Source organism: Zootoca vivipara, chromosome 16 (genome assembly GCF_963506605.1).
Source record: "Zootoca vivipara chromosome 16, rZooViv1.1, whole genome shotgun sequence".
NCBI lineage: Eukaryota > Metazoa > Chordata > Lepidosauria > Squamata > Lacertidae > Zootoca > Zootoca vivipara.
In genome coordinates this window covers 25,948,815-25,968,467 of record NC_083291.1, presented here as the reverse complement: position 1 = coordinate 25,968,467, position 19,653 = coordinate 25,948,815, and the positions used below count along the sequence as shown (strand labels likewise).

General features: G+C 47.7%; 1 protein-coding gene across 8 annotated transcripts in view; it reads left to right on the top strand.

Annotated features, from left to right (window-relative positions):
• Window positions 1–8,362: 8,362 nt before the first annotated feature.
• CHD4 (chromodomain helicase DNA binding protein 4) overlaps window positions 8,363–19,653 on the top strand; it is a 28,171-nt gene continuing 16,880 nt past the window's right edge. For 6 of the 8 annotated variants that reach the window (XM_060269145.1, XM_060269144.1, XM_060269143.1 and 3 more), the window contains exons 1-14: window positions 8,870–8,964; window positions 10,276–10,455; window positions 13,478–13,605; window positions 13,781–13,975; window positions 14,339–14,457; window positions 15,434–15,675; window positions 15,900–16,027; window positions 16,194–16,329; window positions 16,756–16,937; window positions 17,045–17,284; window positions 18,085–18,288; window positions 18,381–18,586; window positions 18,978–19,109; window positions 19,337–19,433. In XM_060269145.1, coding sequence (XP_060125128.1) covers window positions 10,359–10,455; window positions 13,478–13,605; window positions 13,781–13,975; window positions 14,339–14,457; window positions 15,434–15,675; window positions 15,900–16,027; window positions 16,194–16,329; window positions 16,756–16,937; window positions 17,045–17,284; window positions 18,085–18,288; window positions 18,381–18,586; window positions 18,978–19,109; window positions 19,337–19,433 — 2,106 coding nt within the window. In that variant the 5' untranslated portion in view covers window positions 8,870–8,964; window positions 10,276–10,358. Of the gene's footprint in view, window positions 8,381–8,490; window positions 8,508–8,869; window positions 8,965–10,275; window positions 10,456–13,477; window positions 13,606–13,780; window positions 13,976–14,338; window positions 14,458–15,433; window positions 15,676–15,899; window positions 16,028–16,193; window positions 16,330–16,755; window positions 16,938–17,044; window positions 17,285–18,084; window positions 18,289–18,380; window positions 18,587–18,977; window positions 19,110–19,336; window positions 19,434–19,653 lie in introns of those variants that run through there. The other 2 variants (XM_060269139.1, XM_060269140.1) reach the window with 2 other exon arrangements.

Here is a 19,653-nt window from a genome sequence, read left to right as displayed (position 1 = left end):
CCTGCAACGGGGTGAGCTCCCGTTGCTTGGTCCCAGCTCCTGCCCACCTAGCAGTTCGAAAGCACATCAAAGTGCAAGTAGATAAATAGGGACCGCTACAGCGGGAAGGTAAACTGTGTTTCCGTGCGCTGCTCTGGTTCGCCAGAAGTAGCTTTGTCATGACCTGGAAGCTGTCTGCGGACAAATGCCGGCTCCCTTGGCCTATAGAGCAAAATGAGCACCACAACCCCAGAGTCGGACACGACTGGACCTGATGGTCAGGGGCCCCTTTATCTTTACCTTTAGGAGTCATTCTTAGGGGAATATGCATAGGAGTGCACTCTCAGAGATCTAGACTATGAGGGAGGGCTGTGAAACCTGAACTCTACTGCACGTGGAAACAACAAACGGTCTTGTAGTAGTTCAAAGACTGATTCATTAATTGAGGCAGGGACTTCCATAGGCAGGAGTCTACTTCTGCTGGTCTGAGAACTGAACAGTGAAGTCATTGCAGATGATGTGCAGCCATCGCTGTGACAAATAAAGGATACGATACAGTATAAGGAGATACTGGAAACTTGATATTATGTTCAGACCATTATTATGTATGTGTTCTTTGCAAAGAAACACCATAAGAGATCACTACGATGGCCTGTTTGGACTTTCTAAAGACAGTCATTCTTCCTTCGCTTTTGTATTAAAATTTCTTTACACAGCTGCCTGGATTTTTGGACTCTCCTTTGGGGTAGCTAATGGGGTGCTCCTGAACTTTCAAGCTTAACCACCATTATTGCTGGTAAGTGCTCCTGCACTTCCAGGCTGACCGGCACACCACTGATCAAACCATGGAAAGGTAAAGGTACCCCTGACCTTTACCTTTGGCAGGAGAGCTCACCCCGTCACAGGGATTCGAACCGCCGACCTTCTGATCAGCAAGCCCTGGGCTCAGTGGTTTAACCACAGCGCCACCTGGGTCCCTGATCAAACCATGGAGAATTAGGCTATTGATGGCCACTAGCCATGGTGGTTCTGTTCTGCCTCCACTGTTGGAAAGCAGTATGCCAGTTGCTGGGAATAACAATTGGGGAGATGCTCTGGTGCTCTGTTCCTGTTTTCTGGCTTTCCAGCAAACAGGAAGCTTTCATTCATCTTGCACAAGACCTTTGCAGAATCAGATTTCCTCCCTGCATGCAGAAATTGGGATTCCCCTTATACCACTTGCGTCCCAATGGGAAACATAGAAGGCAGCTTTGAACGCCAAGGGTATCTCGTGAGACATTTGTTCTCCACCAGCTGCCAGACCCAGCCCTATATCCCAGAACCAAGAGTCCCATGTCCTGCTAGCTGTGGCCTACTGGGGTGGGGAGAAATTCTTAGATAACAAAGAACAATTGGCAAAGAACAATACCAGATAAGAAAATAGAAGCTTTTATTGAACAGAGAGGGAGATAGCTCTCAAAGCAGGACAGATTAACAGGTTTGCCCAAGAGTGCCTTGTCCCAGCAGCTCTTGGGTGCCCTTGAAAGTTATACGAAAGACTGCGGAGTAAGACAATACAGTATGTAGCTGTCTGTCCAGAAGATTTCAGAAGGTACAGGGCAATTCCACAGGGAACAGCCAGAATCACACTGATCACTGGGAACTGTCCTCTGGGGAGCAGATAGAGAGAATCATAGAATCATAGAGTTGGAAGAGACCACAAGAGCCATCCAGTCCAAGCAGGAAACACCATCAAAGCATTCCTGACAGATGGCTGGCAAGCCTCTGCTTAAAGACCTCCAAAGAAGGAGACTCCATCACACTCCTTGGCAGCAAATTCCACTGTCGAACAGCTCTTACTGTCAGGAAGTTCTTCCTAATATTTAGGTGGAATCTTCTTTCTTGTAGTTTGAATCCAATGCTCCGTGTCCGCTTCTCTGGAGCAGCAGAAAACAACCTTTCTCCCTCCTGCATGTGGAGGTGGCCCCTAGTCTGTTTTTCTGTGTGCAAGACACAGTTACCGTACTAGCTGTGGAGGGGAGTTAACAGAGGCATGGTATGTGAGCTATCATACACAGGACTCCTTTGCTCATTTGCAGAGCTTGTTTTATTCTAGACTAGTGCACCCTCCTCTCTGGGAGGCGAGTGGGGAGTTGTTCATGAGTGCTTTTGTACGGGGTCCTAAAGCAGATAACTTGTAAGGCTTTTGAGAAAACGACTGTTAGCTATTTGCTCTTGCTATAATTGCCCTGGGGCTTTGTGCTGTTGTAAGAGTGCAAAGTGCTCCTTTCTCCATTAGTTCCCATCACCAAAATTTCCCCCTGGTGTACTCGGGGTGTGCAAAACATGAGGTCAAATCAAGCACACCCTTTCATTTAACTAATGAACTCCCTGGCAGGGTTTTATACGCTGATGTGTTGTGTTAGTATGAATCCTGCATTTCATTGCAAAGCAGGAAGATGTGAGGGGACCACTTATTTTTGCTTCCCATTTACCTAGTTCAGCAGGACTGCTTTGGCTTACATCACCTTCTTTTCTGCTAGCACGATGGCAAAAGAGCATGGTCAGAGAGACGTGAAGGCATTTTATTATAGAATCTATGAAGATCAAGGACTTGCTTGTTTATTTCTTTTTTTTAAAGAAAACTGTTTTCGTTAAAGCTTGAAAAAGAATGGCAGATTAGAATGGCGGAGAAGAATGGCAGATTAAGTTGATGGACTATGCCGAAATAGCAAAAATGACCGGAGGAATCAGAAATCAGGAAGACCAAAACTTTAATAAGGAATGGGGGAAATATACAATTTACCTTAAAAATGATGGTAAACAATTAAAATTATTAGGGTGAATTGCCTGCTTGGTGTAAAGATTGTGGCTGTTGCTCTTTGTTTAGGTAACGGACAGTGCTGGGGAGGAGCCAGTGGCTGTGGTGCACATTGGCACCAAAGATATGGGGAATTGTGGTTGTGAGGTCCCGAAAGCCGGATTTAGGCTGTTGCGTAGGATGCTGAAAGCTGGGACCTCCAAGGTAGCTTCCTTTGAAATGCTCCTGGTTCCAGGCACTGGGTTGGTCAGCCAGGAGCAGCTTTCTGGTCTCAATACGCGGACGAGAGAGTGCTATTGGGAGGTACGGTTTGGATTTGTTAGGCGCTAGAGAACAATCGGGGACAAGTCGGGCCTGTAGAAAAGGGACCATCACCAATTGAACTGGGGTGGAACCAGATTTGTAGACCCTTGGAAAGGGGGCAGAGGAGCTTTTAAACTGAGTTGGGGGTGAGAAGAACACTGGCTGGAGGTGAGGAGAATCCAGTTCAGAAAAAAACTCCCCCTTCCTGGGATGAAGATGATAAAATTGAATTTTTTTTTAAAATGGGGGACATGTTAAACTAGGCACTGTGAGTGCAGGGGCACAGGGTAGCAATTCAGAGAGGCCGACACAGCACAAGTTAAAATAGTAAAGGTACCCCTGACTGTTTGGTCCAGTCGCGGATGACTCTGGGGTTGCGTGCTCATCTCACTCTATAGGCCGAGGGAGCCAGCGTTTGTCCGCATACAGCTTCTGGGTCATGTGGCCAGCATGACTAAGCTGCTTCTGGCGAAACCAGAGCAGCACATGGAAACACAATTTACAGTACCTTCCTGCCGGAGCGGTACCTATTTATCTACTTGCACTTTGACGAGCTTTCGAACTGCTAGGTGGGCAGGAACTGGGACCAAACAATGGGAGCTCACCCCGTCGTGGGGATTTGAACAACCGACCTTCTGATCGGCAAGCCCTAGGTTCTGTGGTTTAGATCACATCGCCACCTGCGTCCCTCAAGTTAAAATAAGACTGTATAAAGCCATTATACCAGGGCTGGTGCAGCCATTAAGTGGTGTGTGGCCGCCACCTCAAGTGGCAGAAGCCCTAATCAATCAATCAATCAATCAATCACTTCCACTGGTGGAGAAGCAGTGCCAGCATCAGTAATGATTTTGGGCAAGATCTTGCCAAAATCACCTGAGATATTGTGGAGCACAAGAGAGCTGTCCTGAAATCATTTATTGACTGAAATTGGCACCGGTGCCACCACCGCTTCTCTGCTGGTGGTGGAGGCAGCGGCGGCAGGGCAGGGTGGCACTTCCTGTTTCACCTCAAGCAGTGAAATGGGACATTCCGCCCCTGATTGTAATTCTGTGAGGGATAAACCAGGCCTGGCTCGCCCATTGACTCTAGTGGCGCAATGCACCACGGCGCCTGGGTGATCAGGGGGCACTGAGGGGCGCCCCAGCAAGTGGTGGAGCTTCGCGGCGGCCTCCCTTTTCCCTCCACCAGCTGTGCCGCGAGAGCAGGGAGGGAAGCGAGCGGAACAGGGGCACTAGGACCCTGTTTCGCTCTGCAGCGCAAGGGTCATTCCTCACCCCGGTGCTGCGTTTCATTGGTAGAGGTGACGCCACATGGCAGCACCTCTACCAATGAAACGCAGCGCCCTGTTGGCGGGAAGGAACCCGCCGTGGCCCGGCCTGCCCAGGCACCCCGCTCCGCTGGGAGAAGGGAGGAAGGCCGTGCGGAGCAGCGGCGCCCCCCCCCACTCAATCCGGCGGCATCAGACAGGCAGGCGGCCTCCGGCACAGCGCGGCCCTGCTGTGAGGTGCGGGGGCCGCCGTGAGGCTCCCGCCGCCCGGCACGCCAGGTAAGAGTTTTCCTTTTTTTTTTTAAGAGTGGGGGGCGCTCGAGGGATCCCTGCACAAGGGTGCCCGATGACCTTAAGACGGCCCTGGGATAAACTACAGTTCCCAGAAATCTTTGAGTGAATGAATGAGTTTCAAATGCTCTTTTATGGTATGGAGTAAAATCTGCAACAAGCTGTTATTTTTATAATGAAACCAGTTTCTCAAGAACTGGCTTTCAGGGGCAGAAATATGCAATAGATCTCGGTATGTGTATGTACCATTTAGCAAAAACAAGTACAGTGGTACCTCGGGTTAAGAACTTAATTCGTTCTGGAGGTCCATTCTTAACCTGAAACTGTTCTTAACCTGAGGTACCACTTTAGCTAATGGGGCCTCCCACTGCCGCTGGGCCGGCGGAGCACGATTTCTGTTCTCATCCTGAAGCAAAGTTATTAACCCGAGGTACTATTTCTGGGTTAGCAGAATCTGTAACCTGAAGCGTCTGTAACCTGAAGCGTCTATAACCCGAGGTACCACTGTAGTCACTTTCCTTTCATGCTAGGATAAAATGTCATGCATACACAGCTTTTATTTTTTGAATGAATTGAGTTCCTCAGTAAGTGCTTTTCAGGAGCAAAAGTAGGCAATCAAACAAGGATCCTTTCGGAGGAAAGGCAGGACATAAATGTTATGCTAAATAAATAGTGTGTAGACTACATAGGGCGGAAAAGCAAGTATGTACTCAGCCTCGAATGATTCCAGAATAAAACGTTGTGTATACACAGTGTGTCTGTGTAAAAACTGATGCAGAGGGACCTGGCAATGGGGGTTGTATCCAATGAGGGGTGTATCTAATGAAGTTGTGGGTGGGCCTGTACCAAGAATACAGTGACTACTTCCTTCTTCCTTCACCTGGGGCATGTGCAGGCAGGAAAAGGCATGGATAACCTAATCAAGAGGACGCTTTTAGAACACATATCAAGTGAGCACACCCACCCTTGTGCATGCCAGAAGCTAGAATCAATAGAGATTGAAAGCAGCATGTTGAGAATGAGCACGAACAATTACGTTGGAGAAAAACTATGCTTTTGTGCTATAAACCGGTGAGTGTGTACGCAGCCTAGACCATGGGTAGGCAAACTAAGGCCCGGGGGCCAGATGTGACCCAATCACCTTCTAAATCTGGCCCGCGGACGGTCCGGGAATCAGTGTGTTTTTACATGAGTAGAATGTGTCCTTTTATTTATAATGCATCTCTGGGTTATTTGTGGGGCATAGGAATTTGTTCTTTTTTTTCTTTTCCAAAATATAGTCCAGCTCAGCCCCCCACAAGGTCTGAGGGGCAGTGGACCGGCCCCCTGCTAAAAAAGTTTGCTGACCCCTGGCCTGGACAATATCCACTACTCTCTGACATACCCCTCATGCCACACTTCCCCTATCCTTCTAACGTTGTTGTTCCATCAGTGACAGGGATACACCAGCATGACCCACACATCACACTGACGTTGGGTCCCTAGTGCGAGGCATGTCTCCAAGACCTAAACAAATCCTAGGAAACCTAAACAAATCCTAAACCTCTCCCATCAGCATAATTTAAGTGTAAAAATATGTGTACAGATAAAATTAGATGTGCAAATTTACAGTTAGGATAGCAGCTTGAAAAAATGCAGTCCAAAACTCATGAGATCTCAGGAGAAAAACAGAGTTCTTCGTCATTTTTACACAGGCAATAGTGTGCATATATAACAGGTAGTCTGTTATAGTAAATACATAGCTGTAATAGTGAAGCTGTCTCTGATCTCATAAACACCTTTGGTATTAATGGAATTCTCGAGCTCCAACTGCTATCAAGATTATGGCCTTATTTATATAGATGTTGTAAAGTTTGTTACAGGAGGCTGACCTTGTCTCTGATACCATTCCTCTCCCTTCCCTTCCCTTGCCCTCTGTGTACGTTGTGTTTAAATGTAGCATGCTACTTACATTGATTCTTATGTCTGTGAGCTATGACAAATGCAATGAATGGAAATTCCCTTTTTCTGAGAGATTTTCTCAACGCTTTTTCTAAGAGACACCCACAGTTACTACTGAATTGTCTGTTGTTGTTGGGTTTTTTTAAAAACTGCCATATCTCTGTTTTTATGTTGCATTTCTGTATACTGCTTAGAATTTTTAAAGCGTTAAGCAGTTTGGAAATGCTTTTTAATAAATAAATAAAATAATAAACATGCATCTTATGAGATGTGTATATTGCTGCAGTTTGTGTATTCAAAAATAAAAACATTGTCAATCAAAATAATGGAGGAAGAAAAATGTGCACTGTTAAATTAGGGGATGGACAGAAGCAATCGTCAAGTGCAATTCACTAAGCCCTGCTGCTAAACAGTCTCCATTTATTTCAATACAGCTTGCATAGCAATAGAGGAAATATTGGAGAGTCGCTTGCTCCCTGTGCATATTAAGGACCACATTAGGATTAGGAATATTATGGTGGATGGTCAGTATGCTGATAGCATTACGGAGCATCTGCCAGACCTTTTTTAAATCACAGAACTGCACAATTGCAGTGAAGATCCCTTAATGGAATGTGGATTCAGAAACGGCTTTTCCTGCATCATCAGGTGGTTGGACTAGATGACCATGGAGGTCCGTTCCAGTTCTATGAATCTATGAGATTTTTACGGGTATCTGAGAACAAGTGAGATGGTATCATTTGTAAAAATGATACTACAGTAGCATTATGAGATAGACCTGTCGAAACTTTTAACGTCATGACAGCAGTCCCACATTTCCAAACTGAAGTACTGTACCCTGAATCTTCAGAGGGTGGTAGAAAAAGAGGCAAGAATATTTGCTAGGAGAAGTTTGCGCACGAATCGATCACCAAAGTTCGCATTGGTAGCGCATTGGTGAGACGGTTTGCGCATCAGAAAGTTACCTTCTTTTGCATATCTGGGAATGCCAGGTCACATAAATAGCACCAGGTCACATAAATAGCGAATGGCAGAGAGGGGAAGCCTGCCTAGAGGCCTTGCAGCCAGACCTGTAAGGGTCTGACTTCCCAACGCCTGTGTATGAAAGATTATGGGATGTGCAGCGTCTGCATCATCTGAAGGAAGAATAGAGAACCCTGGCAGGCTTTGCCAGAGTATTATGGGATGTGCCATTGGCCCTCTGCCCCCAGTGGTTATTATGGTCTGTGCACTTTTAGGCGGGGGTGGGGTGGGGGAAGTGGGGCACATTTGTAATAGGCACGCCAAATGTTTTCTTAGGGGGCAGCTGGAAGGAGACCCCTGGAGGGGGCATTGGGTGCTGTGAACTGTTTTAGCAGGGTTCCATTCTGTTTTGGGAGGAATAGTGTGCCGGTGATTATTATGGGCTGTGTGAAGGCAAGCGGGGGGGGGGGGCGGGAGTGGAGAGAGAGAAGATGCAGTAAGTGCAAGCATTGTCGGCTGTGGCTAAGAGTTGCTGACAGTATTATGGGATGTCTCGCTGGACGAGGACTATTATGGGATGCTTGTCTGAGAAGGGGGAGGGGGAGGAAAGAGGTGGAAGTGGCTGATATTATGGGATGTCTCTGGTGCGGACTATTATGGGATGCCATGGGGGCTCTCATGGAATATTTCAGGGAGGAGTGCGCCTGCTATGGGATGCCAGACTTGGCAACGTGGAGTGTGTGTGATTATTATGGGATATGTCAGGGAGTGAGTGAGTGATTGGGGGTGGGGAGATTGTTGTGGGTTGGCTGGAAGAGCCAGGGAAGGAGATGAGGGTAGGTAGCGACTATTATGGGATGCTCACGGCAGGGACACAGTGCCTGTGGGAGGATGGGGGGGGGTGAGCAAGGAGAGAATGTGATTATTATGGGATACCTCGGTGGGGGAAGGGTGGCTACTGTGGTATGTATGAGTAAGGGCAAGTATTATGGGATGTTTCCGCTTGGTGTGTGTGTGGGGGGGAGTGTGGATTACTGGACGGTGCCCCGCAAGGACTATTATGGGATGCTTTGGTGGGGGGGTGGGGAGGGCGATTATTATGGGATGCAGGGCTGGGCTCCGAGTTTTGTGGACGGTGAAGTATTATGGGATGCCTCGGTCGAGGGGTGGCGCGCGCGTGTGTGTGTTACTGAGGTGACGGGGGTGGGACCCGTCGCCAAGGCGCCGTGTGGTGGCGGCCGTGGGGGGGGCGGGCAAGGGAGCGCATATTATGGGATGGAGGCGGGAGCGCTGAGGAGGGGAAGAGAGGGGAGGGGCTTGGCCGGGGCTTTTTTTCCCCTTTAAGAGGCGGCGCTGGAGCCGGAGCCATTTTCCCTTCAGCGGCGTCGAGAAATAAGAAGCCGGGGCGCCCCGGAGTCGGGTGAGGGCGGGATAGAGGCAGAAGCCAAGAGGGGGCGGGAGGGCAGGTGGGTTTTTTGTGGGGTGGGGGGAGAGAGAAGGAGGGGAAAGCGCCCTGGATATTGGGGTTGGGGGGGAGGAGAGGAGGGCGAAGGGGGGGCGGCCAGGGACGAGGCAGGAGAGCTGCCGGGTTTCCCGGCTGCACCGCCGCCCTGCAACCCGGGCGACCCGCCGCCGCCTGAGGGAAGCGGAGCGCCCCCCCCTCGCCAGCCGCCCCCTCTCTCCCCCCCCTCACACAACTCCCCACAGCCTCTCTCGGTGGGTGGAGGTGGGGAATGGGGTGGGGTGCCCTCGTCTTTCTTGGTGGGGAGCCTGGGGAATATTAGGCCCCCCCGACACGTGTCAGGGGGGTGCCTTGTATGTAGATATGTGGGGATATTATCTCTTCCGTTTTCCCCCCCCACCCGTGGCGGGAGAAGTCAAGAGATTTCCCCCCCCCCCCACCGTCCCAATCCTCGACCTTCCTTGCCGTAGGCCCCCCCCCCCTCCCAACCTTCAATAACAGCTCTTCTCAGCCAGCTCCAAAATAAATGTTCTGGTTTGGGTCTGGTCTTTTCTCTCCCCCCCCCCCCAAGTTTGGGTCTTTTCCTCCCCCCTCCCAATAGCTAGGAGGAGTTTTGCAGCCTGGTCCAAAACTTTCAATTTCCTTAGCCTGTTTATGTCAGAAAGAAAACGGGGAGTTAAGCTCTTTTTTTTAAGTTCCAACTGCCCATCAGGGGACGCCAGGACGACCATTCTCGGCCAGAGAAGAATGAGTGGGCTTTGTAAAATAAAAATAAAAAACAGCCCCTCATTTCTTATAGCATTTCCATTGCGCGTCTTTTCGTGAGTGGGCGTTTTTTTCCCTTTTTTTGTCCATGAGCTGAAACAAACTCTCTGGGTGGTGGTGGTAGCTTTGAATTATGGTAGCTTTGACCACAGAGGCGCCACCAAGGGGCATTTCTTGATCCATGGGAGGTGGGTTGCTCCAGGCTTTTGTTTCCTACCCCCAGGTTTTGTCAGTCTGTCCAAAATACAGGTGCAACCAAACTGGGAAACCCCAAGTTGGTGTGGTGCCTGTCAAGATCCTCATAATAATGAGGTGGCGACTCGGATTAATTTGGCATTGGCCTGAAGGCCTTCTGAGATGAGTGCTTGGACCAAGCTGCTACCTAGTTGTCTGGCCCTCCCTGCCGCTGCCACCTTTCTCCAGAGATCCAGAGGCTTTTTTTTTTGCTTTTTGTTATAAAAAAGCTGCGACTTATAAGTTTCTTTTCCTTCTCTCTTCCTATAGCCCGTTGCTGGCCTTAGCAGTAAGGAGGCGCCGAGATAGCAGGATCTTCTTGAGCCTTCGGATTGTCCTCCAAAACAGAGGACATGGCGTCGGGTATCGGATCCCCATCGCCATGCTCTGCAGGCAGCGACGAGGAAGAGATGGAGATCCTGCTGAACAACAGCATCCACCAGCACCAAGGTACACATACCAGCTAGCAGAAGAGCACTGACCCCTTTGTTTTGGGGGTGCTATGGCGGCTTTTCCTTGAACCAAGGAACAAAAAGAGTTATCTCCTATTTTGCATGCTTTAGACCAGTAATGACAAGGTCATGCTCTTCCAACTCCCTTTTTACTGCTTAATCCATGTCCTTGCTTAATGGGTTGGGGGGGGAGGGGTGGCATCTTGCCCTGTGTTTCTGATAACTCTGCTACATAGACATGATGGGAGAACTTGATAGTTTGGATAGGAGGCTGAGGGAAATTAAAAAAAAATTGTTCTGAGCTTCTTTTCACTGGGGCTGCAAGATTAATCATTGACTGCTATTGCTGCTAATGTTTTAGATGTCTCGTTTGGTTGCCTCTTTCCATGGCTTCCTGCTGAGTCCTCCTCCTGCCTGGAGAGGGCTTCCTGTAGATCCCGCTCAATCATTCTGCTAGCTTTGCTTTTGAATGAACACGAATGGTGGCTGCAAAAAAGACATGGCTTAGGGGAAAGTTCTGTTTACTAGGAAGTTCTGTGTGAAAGAAAGTATCTCATTCCTTGTGCTAAAGGTGTGATGGGAGTTCATTGGGGGGGCTTGTGGGGGAGGGGGGAACCTTTCAAGTGGATTGACTGAAGTGAGGGTGGAGGACAGGTTCTTATCCAATGCACATTTCAAGCTGCTTTGAAGGGAAATGAGAAGTGGAAGGCTTTCTTTCTCTTGCCCACTTGAGAGCTCAACTATGTTTTGTGTCCAAAATGATCTGTGCCCTGGGCTGTTGCATGACCCACTTTCCTCCCTAGCCACACCCTGTGGAGCTTACTTCACAGCTGCTCACCTTAGTCCTGTATTTTGGGTTGAATGTGGCTTGCACCATGTGGCGGGGACATGGGAGCAATGCATTTTGCTGTGTATCTTTTTGCCTTGGTACCTTTCAGAAGAATTGTAGTTGAGCTCAGTTGTACGGAGTGGCCACCTATTGATTTGGGTTGAGTGCAAGAATATCCCTAGGAACAGGGTGAAAGTCTCCTGGCCTCTGAAGTGCTTTTACGGTAGCGCTTGGCCCAGCTGGGAGCTGCATCACCTTGTAACCTCAAGCTTGTTGGCTGTTTCTTTCTCCCTAAGTTCAGGGGGGGGGCAGACATGGATTGTGTGTTTTTGAGCTCACAGGCCAAAGAGGGAGTCAGCTCTCTTTTACCATTGTTGGATGGTACCATTTACCATTGCTAGAAAGAAGATTCCACCTAAACATTAGAAAGAACTTCCTGACAGTAAGAGCTGTTCGACATTGGAATTTGCTGCCAAGGAGTGTGGTGGAGTCTCCTTCTTTGGAGGTCTTTAAGCAGAGGCTTGACAGGCATATGTCAAGAATGCTTTGATGGTGTTTCCTGCTCGGCAGGGGGTTGGACTGGATGGCCCTTGTGGTCTCTTTCAACTCTACGATTCTATGATTCTATGGATGCTATAAGGCCTGGAGAAGAGGTGCAGATGGTGCTTGTGGAGTTGAGCCTACCTGAAGTGCACGGGGGAGGGAGAAACATGGGAAAGTCTTGCTGGAGGAAAATACTTCTGGCACAGGATACATTTGCTGGTTTGGGAAAGCAGGGCTCCACCCTGTGCCATTTCCCCTCTGCTCCTTGTCCTTTGGTTGCAGCAACTGCTGTGACCTGTAGCTTCCCCCATCCTGCCCAGTGCCTGTGGTTAGGAGGCCATTTTCCCTTGGAGGGAGAGCTTGTGACTCTGGCTGCGTGTAATGGGCGGGGGTGGCTGCTGAGGGGGGAGGGGAGGGAGAATGGCTGGTTACTGTGGATCTTGTCACAAAGGAAGCTGCCGGCTGGCTGTGCCCCTCTGGGCTGTTGGGGATTGGAGAACAGATGGGAGTGTGGTCTGTCGGGTTAAGGAGTGACATGTTTGTGTGCGCACTCGTGCTTGTGCATGCATGCGCGTGCACCCACATGAGGGGGGGAGAGGGAATGAGTTGAAGCTTGCATTTGCATAGCGAGGAGGTGATTTGTGAGTTGTGAGAGGGCTGGCACCTGAGTTAGCACCTGGTGATTGTTAGTACTCAGAACCTCAATTTCAGTCTAGGTAGGATGGGAGAGTTGAAGCAGCGTCCTGTTGAGTTTGCTGTTAGCTATGAAGGTTTCTTCAGGGGGATTTTGAGGAAAGTGGGAGAGAATGTTTGTTGTACCCTGATCATTATCTAGCAGGTGTATCTTCAGAAGTTCTTGCTTGCAGACTCATATTTTTCATTTGAAACGACATGGTAAGGGGTGAATGGGGCAGTGCTTTGCTATTCAGTTGCATTAAAAGCCAGTACTGTTCCTAGTCTGTATTTTGCTCTGGTGCTGGATTAAACAAATGTCTTCCTTATGGAATAACTTCACTAAGCAAGAGGTAGAGGAAGATGCATGAAGACACTTAGTTGATATGTCTGTGGTCAGCCCCCCACCCTTTTTGGTGCAGGGCTCCTTTGGGGATCCTGGAAGAATCTTGAGGCAGGTGGCACCTTCCTCATTCACTAATTCAGACCTAGGATGGGTTGAATGCGCCTGGGCAAAGGACCCCCTCCCTCTCTCTGAGTTGCATTAGGTTTGTCAGGATACGGGAGGAAGCTAGTACAGGAAGAGCTTCCAATTTCTTTCAGTGAAGCCTCCCGGTATACGATTTTTGGGAGGAGATCAGAGATGCCTTGTTCTCTTTAATCTGTTAACCCCAGTTTTGGACTAGTACTCCAGTCTGCAGTTACTTCAATGCAATAGCAGGAGGTTGAACACTGGAATCACACCCGTGGGAAAGACAATGGGGGGCAGTGAAAGGTAGTTCAGAAATGGGCCCAGTTCAACAACAAAAAAAAGGTGAGAAGTGACCCTATTGCATATGGTCTAACTTGGGAGTGTGGGAAAGCAACAATGGAACAACTACAAGTGGGGTGTAGTCTGTGGCAATGGGATTGTGAAGGAACACCTAGGCATTGGAAAATGATTAGTTACCCCTGCTACCTTCATAATTTCCCTCAGAGCCGGAAGAAGAGCCAGAGGAAGAGCTATTATCAGAGGCAGAACTGCCAAAAATCAAGAAGAAGAAGAAACCCAAGAAGCTGAAGGAACCTAAAGTGCCCAAGCTTAGTAAGCGCCAGAAAAAAGAGGTAAGAAATAGAGTAGGGCTTGTGGCTTGGAGGGGGGGGGTGAGGGAGAGAAAAGCAGCTTAATGTACAGATGGGTCTGCATGTTGATTACATTACAGTCTTGCTTTCTTTTGGAAAGAACATTTTTTGGGTGCTGATTTATGTGCTTTAATTCTTCCCTCGCCCTCCATCCCAGCTTGGAGACAGTTCTGGTGAAGGAAATGAATTTGTGGAGGAGGAGGAGGAGGTGCTGCTGCGCTCCGACAGTGAGGGAAGTGACTATACCCCTGGGAAGAAGAAGAAGAAGAAACTTGGGGCTAAGAAGGAAAAGAAGAGCAAAGCCAAGCGCAAGGAGGAGGAAGAAGAAGAGGATGAAGATGATGACTCCAAGGTGAGAAGATCCAGAATGTCCTATTAAATCACATGAACACGTGATTCCACTGCTCCTATAGTGGTTACCCTTGCTTATCTTACTTGTTTTTGTACTTTAGGTTTGGGAGGGAAGGGTGGGCACAACACAAGGTCCTGCTAAAAGAGGGTGATGTTTTCCTTCTTGGGGGTCTAAGGGAATGCCCTGTCCTGTTTTGTAGGGTAGGTGTGTGTCTTGGGTTGTTCTTGCTTTTGTCCCAGTCCTCTATAATTTCCTGCTGATCCTGTCTTTCTTTGACAAGCTTCCTGCTCATGGCAGGAAAGTGTCTCCTCATTGAAACTAATATATTTTTAACTAGCAACTTTCCCCTGTCACTTTCTCCAGGAACCTAAGTCTTCTGCCCAGCTTCTAGAGGACTGGGGCATGGAGGATATTGATCATGTTTTCACAGAGGAGGATTATCGCACTCTTACCAATTACAAGGCTTTTAGCCAATTTGTCAGGTGCGTCATTCAGTCTTTTCATATCTTAGGAATGCAGGGCAAGAAAGGCTTAATACTCTAGCAGGTGATGTGATATTTGAAGTGTATTATCTGTAAGTCTCTGGTTTAGTTTTTTTGTTGAATGGCAAATAGGCATGCTACTTTTTCTGTGCCTTGACACCTCATCTAAAGCAGGGGATAATACTACTTGGCTTACAAGGCAGTTGTAAGAATTATTGAGATAATTTATGTGAATTCCCATGAATGTTTTTATATAGAAAATGCTATATAAATTATCACAGTGTTCCAAGCTTGGGCTCTTGGTGCTACAGAATTGTTGGATTACTGTAGAAAATGGGTTAGACTGCAATCCTAACGCTCATTGGATTCAATATGGCTTACTTTTGAATAGGCATGTTTAGATTTGCATGTTAACTATTACCCATAGAAGGATTTGGGGGGGGGGGGAATGGAGAATCTAAATAATTGGTCTCAAAAATCTTTGTGGCAGAGTTGGGGACTTAGGAACATACCTAGCTTTTCTAGGAATACTAGAAAATGTTATTCTCCCATGTGTTAGTTGGCTTCAGGGGCAATGGGAGGGGCTAACAGTCTTAAGAATAGGTTGTAAAGTTTGAGCTTCCCAAAGTCCAGACCATCCAGCAGTGCTCTTTTTTTCTTCTTCCCCCACATAGGCCACTTATTGCTGCTAGGTAAAGGTAAAGGGACCCCTGACCATTAGGTCCAGTCGTGACCGACTCTGGGGTTGCGCGCTCATCTCGCATTATTGGCCAAGGGAGCCGGCGTATAGCTTCCAGGTCATGTGGCTAGCATGACTAAGCCGCTTCTGGCAAACCAGAGCAGCACATGGAAACGCCGTTTACCTTCCTGCTGTAGCGGTTCCTATTTATCTACTTGCATTTTGATGTGCTTTCGAACTGCTTCCCAAAGTCCAGACCATCCAGCAGTGCTCTTTTTTTCTTCTTCCCCCACATAGGCCACTTATTGCTGCTAAGAATCCCAAAATTGCTGTCTCAAAAATGATGATGGTGCTTGGAGCCAAGTGGAGAGAGTTTAGTACAAACAACCCCTTTAAAGGGAGCTCTGGGGCATCTGTGGCAGCTGCAGCAGCTGCTGCTGTGGCTGTGGTGGAGAGCATGGTGGCTAACGTGGATACAGTTGTTCCTCCGCCCCCAGTTGAAGTCCCACTTCGGAAGGCTAAGACCAAGGAAGGCAAAGGTGAGGTGATCATATGGGGGCTGTTGTGATGATGAGTTGGGGGAGGAGGGAGGGGCTCATAAACTCTGTGCCGTCTTCTAGCAACTTTGATCAACTGTACTGCAGGGCACCCATTAAGTCACTTCTGGAAATCTCTTGTAAGATTTTACATTTCCCTTTAAAGCACAGCTCAGCTGGGATCTAGGTACCATTTAATAATGGGGTGATGATGGTCTGTTTCCTAGGTCCCAATGCCCGAAAAAAACCCAAGGCTAGTCCTCGTGTTCCTGAGATCAAAAAACCCAAAACCAAGAAGGTGGCACCTTTGAAAATCAAGCTGGGAGGATTTGGCTCCAAGCGTAAAAGATCATCTGTGAGTTTTTCTTTTTCTGGTAAGAGGGTGGGAATTTTCTCCTGGCCACATTGTCTCTTGCAGGATATGGGTGTGTGGGTTTGTGTGGGGCAGCCTCAATAGCACTGGGTCACAAAAGTCAGTTTTCATATTCCTTTACAGTATTTATTTATTTTTGTACCTCCAGAGTGAGGAGGATGACCTGGATGTTGAGTCAGACTTTGATGATGCAAGCATCAACAGCTACTCTGTGTCAGATGGCTCTACCAGTCGCAGCAGCCGCAGCCGCAAGAAACTAAAAGCAGGAAAGAGGAAAAAGAAAGGTACTGAGCTCTGCTTGGCTCACACGGGAGCTGTGTGGAAAGAGTGTGCTCGGGGGCAGGGATTTCATGACTGCAAGCGTCTGGAAGGTGGTTGGGGACCATTTGTATAAAATATTTGCTATTGCGTACCTAGGGAAGAAGTCAAACTCTGCAGACTTAAAAGATTGAGGGATTTTCAACGGAACAAGACACGCTGTGAGGAAAACTAAAAAGTTTGTGTTACGGCTTTTTATGGTACACCCATAGCCATTTTCCTGCTCTGACCCTTGGGATACAATAGTGATATCCAGGCTGTGCTCTCTAAATAATAAATCTTTGCTATCTAGATACTGCTCTGTGGCATGAGGTTGGAGTATCCTCCTTGTTGCTTAAACCTACTGCTTGCTTAATTGTTTAAAAGCTTTCTCCACTACCTTGCTCTGCTAGGAGAAGAGGATTCTGCTGCAACCGTTGATGGCTACGAAACGGACCACCAGGACTACTGTGAGGTGTGCCAACAGGGGGGAGAGATCATCCTGTGTGACACTTGCCCTCGTGCCTATCACATGGTTTGTCTGGATCCAGATATGGAGAAAGCGCCAGAGGGCAAGTGGAGTTGCCCGCACTGTGTGAGTTTTGGGTTCTATGACGCAGCTAGAGGTGTGGGAATGCAGGGTTAGGAAGACAGCTTGAGGGACTTCAAGCATCTTAGTCTAACAGATTCCCTCCCCTATAGGAGAAAGAGGGTATCCAATGGGAGGCTAAAGAAGATAATTCTGAGGGTGAAGAGACCATGGAGGATGCTGTGGGAGATGCAGAGGAGGAGGATGATCACCACATGGAGTTCTGCCGTGTCTGCAAAGATGGAGGAGAGCTGCTCTGCTGCGATGCCTGTCCTTCTTCTTACCACATCCACTGTTTGAATCCACCTTTGCCAGAGATTCCGAACGGAGAATGGCTTTGCCCGCGTTGTACTGTGAGTTCCTGTGCTCTTCCACAAATGGGAAATACAAGCTGAGTTTGTGGGAGTCCCCTGAGTGAGATAGTTGAATCAAGATGGCTCACGCTGAAATCCTGTTCTGAAAAGCATTTGAGTACATTTTTGGATCCTACTCTCCAGGCAGACTTAATTTTTTGTGATTAAAAAGTGAGCTAGCACTATGTTCATCTGCTGCCAAGTAATTAAAAACAAACAGGTCCTTGTGTATAAAGGGAGGGTCTAGATTAGCATCTTGTGATAGGTCCAGGGTCTGGGTTCAATGGTTGACCCATAAATATGAGAAACAACAAAAAAACCAGTAAGCTTGTCATACTCCTGCCATAAATGTACGAGGGCCTCTCTCTTGCAGAATCATAGAATTGTAGAGTTCAGTACCAGCAAAACACTACCTTCAGCATTGCCTCCTGGACTCTGGCCAATAAGTTCTTTATAGGAAGCTTCACATGTCTTTTAGCCCAGGCATCTTCATCTGTTATGTCTAGGATTGTTTTCCCACGCCTGGTGCAATCCACCTGCATTTCCCATCTTGCAGCCAATCAACAATTTATAAAGTAAAGAAGTGGAACCTTTGTAATTCAGTCGGTAGAACAGGAGACTCTTACTGTCACGGTCATGGGTTCAAGCCCCATGTTGGGCAAAATATCCCTCCATTGCAGGGGGTTGGACTAGATGACCCTTGTGGTCGCTTATGATTCTAAGTATGAAGCAGATTGGATAAGTGCTGTTCAAAAGCTGTGGTGGGGACTGATTTTAATCCCATGGTCCATCTTCTCCAGTGTCCATCTCTGAAGGGTAAGGTGCAGAAGATCTTGACTTGGAAGTGGGGACAGCCCCCACCAGCCACGCCGGTGCCACGACCGGCTGATGCAGACCCAAATGCACCTTCTCCGAAGCCCCTGGAGGGAAGACCCGAGCGACAGTTCTTTGTCAAGTGGCAGGGCATGTCGTACTGGCATTGTTCTTGGGTGTCTGAACTACAGGTAAGCAAAAGGCATATTTACTAGAAGCAGAGCAAAGAAGTTGACTAACCCCACGTCAGGATGGTGTGTAACTGCATCTGTTTGTACCTCAGCTGGAGCTGCATTGCCAGGTACTGTTTCGCAATTACCAGCGTAAAAATGATATGGATGAACCTCCTGCAGGAGACTTTATGGGAGAAGAAGAGAAGAGCCGCAAACGTAAGAACAAGGACCCAAAGTTTGCAGAGATGGAAGAGCGTTTTTACCGTTACGGGATCAAGCCAGAATGGATGATGATCCATCGGATTCTCAACCACAGGTGAGGAAAGAGATTGAGATTGCCTCGGTCTCTGAAACATGAATGGTTGAACATTCCTGAGTTGAAAGTGACCCTAAAAGGTCCTGAAACACTCAAAAAGGAGAAATTCTATTCTATTTGTCTCTAGCCAAATGAATATAAAGACACCTTACCTTATATATTGTCTTTCCACACTCACACAAACATGTAAAGAATAATATAAAATCAGCAACACCAACCAATATAAAATCAGTAAGAAATCCAAACATACAATTCAGCCTCCTTTTCTGTGCCTCCTCTGGTTCCCTTCATTAACTGTATTTTTTTGGGGAAACGGGAACAATATATGCAGTTTTCATCCTTTACTACTTTACATAGATTGTGATATTCATTTAATCTCTCTTTCCTTTAGCATTGATAAGAAGGGGAATGTTCATTACCTTATCAAATGGAGGGATCTACCATATGACCAGGCTTCTTGGGAGCTTGAGGAGGCAGAGGTACAGGATTATGATATCTACAAGGCGGCATACTGGAACCACAGGTGAGCATGGATTTCATTCTTTGATAAATGGGTCAGGTGAGAGAAAAGCCCAGCTGGGTTGGTAATGTGAATTGAAGCATATCTATCCTAAGATCTTTGTCGCTTTCTCTCTGAAAGGAGAAGGATACTCAGCCCTGGGGTGCTTCCTTTGGAAGAGTTTCTTCTTTCCATCTGCTGTATTGGAAGTACAGAGTCTATACAACCTATGTGCCTCTTTTCTTGCACAGGGAATTGATGAGGGGTGAAGAAGGAAGACCTGGAAAAAAGATAAAGAAAGTGAAGTTGCGGAAATTAGAGAGACCCCCAGAAACACCAACAGTGGATGTGAGTTAATGGCTTTGAGGGTTGTGGGAGGGAGACACAAGAAGGGGAAAGGACATGGTGGTCCTGCAGTTTGTATGTTCAAGGTCCGAGACAGTACGTTTTGTAGCTGGAGCGAAAACACTGTATTTATAATGCTTTTAATCACCAAAGCAATCCTTTGTAATTTTTATGCATTCTGTGGAATCTTGGTCCTGGACCAGTTTTGACGGTGTTAAGTTGC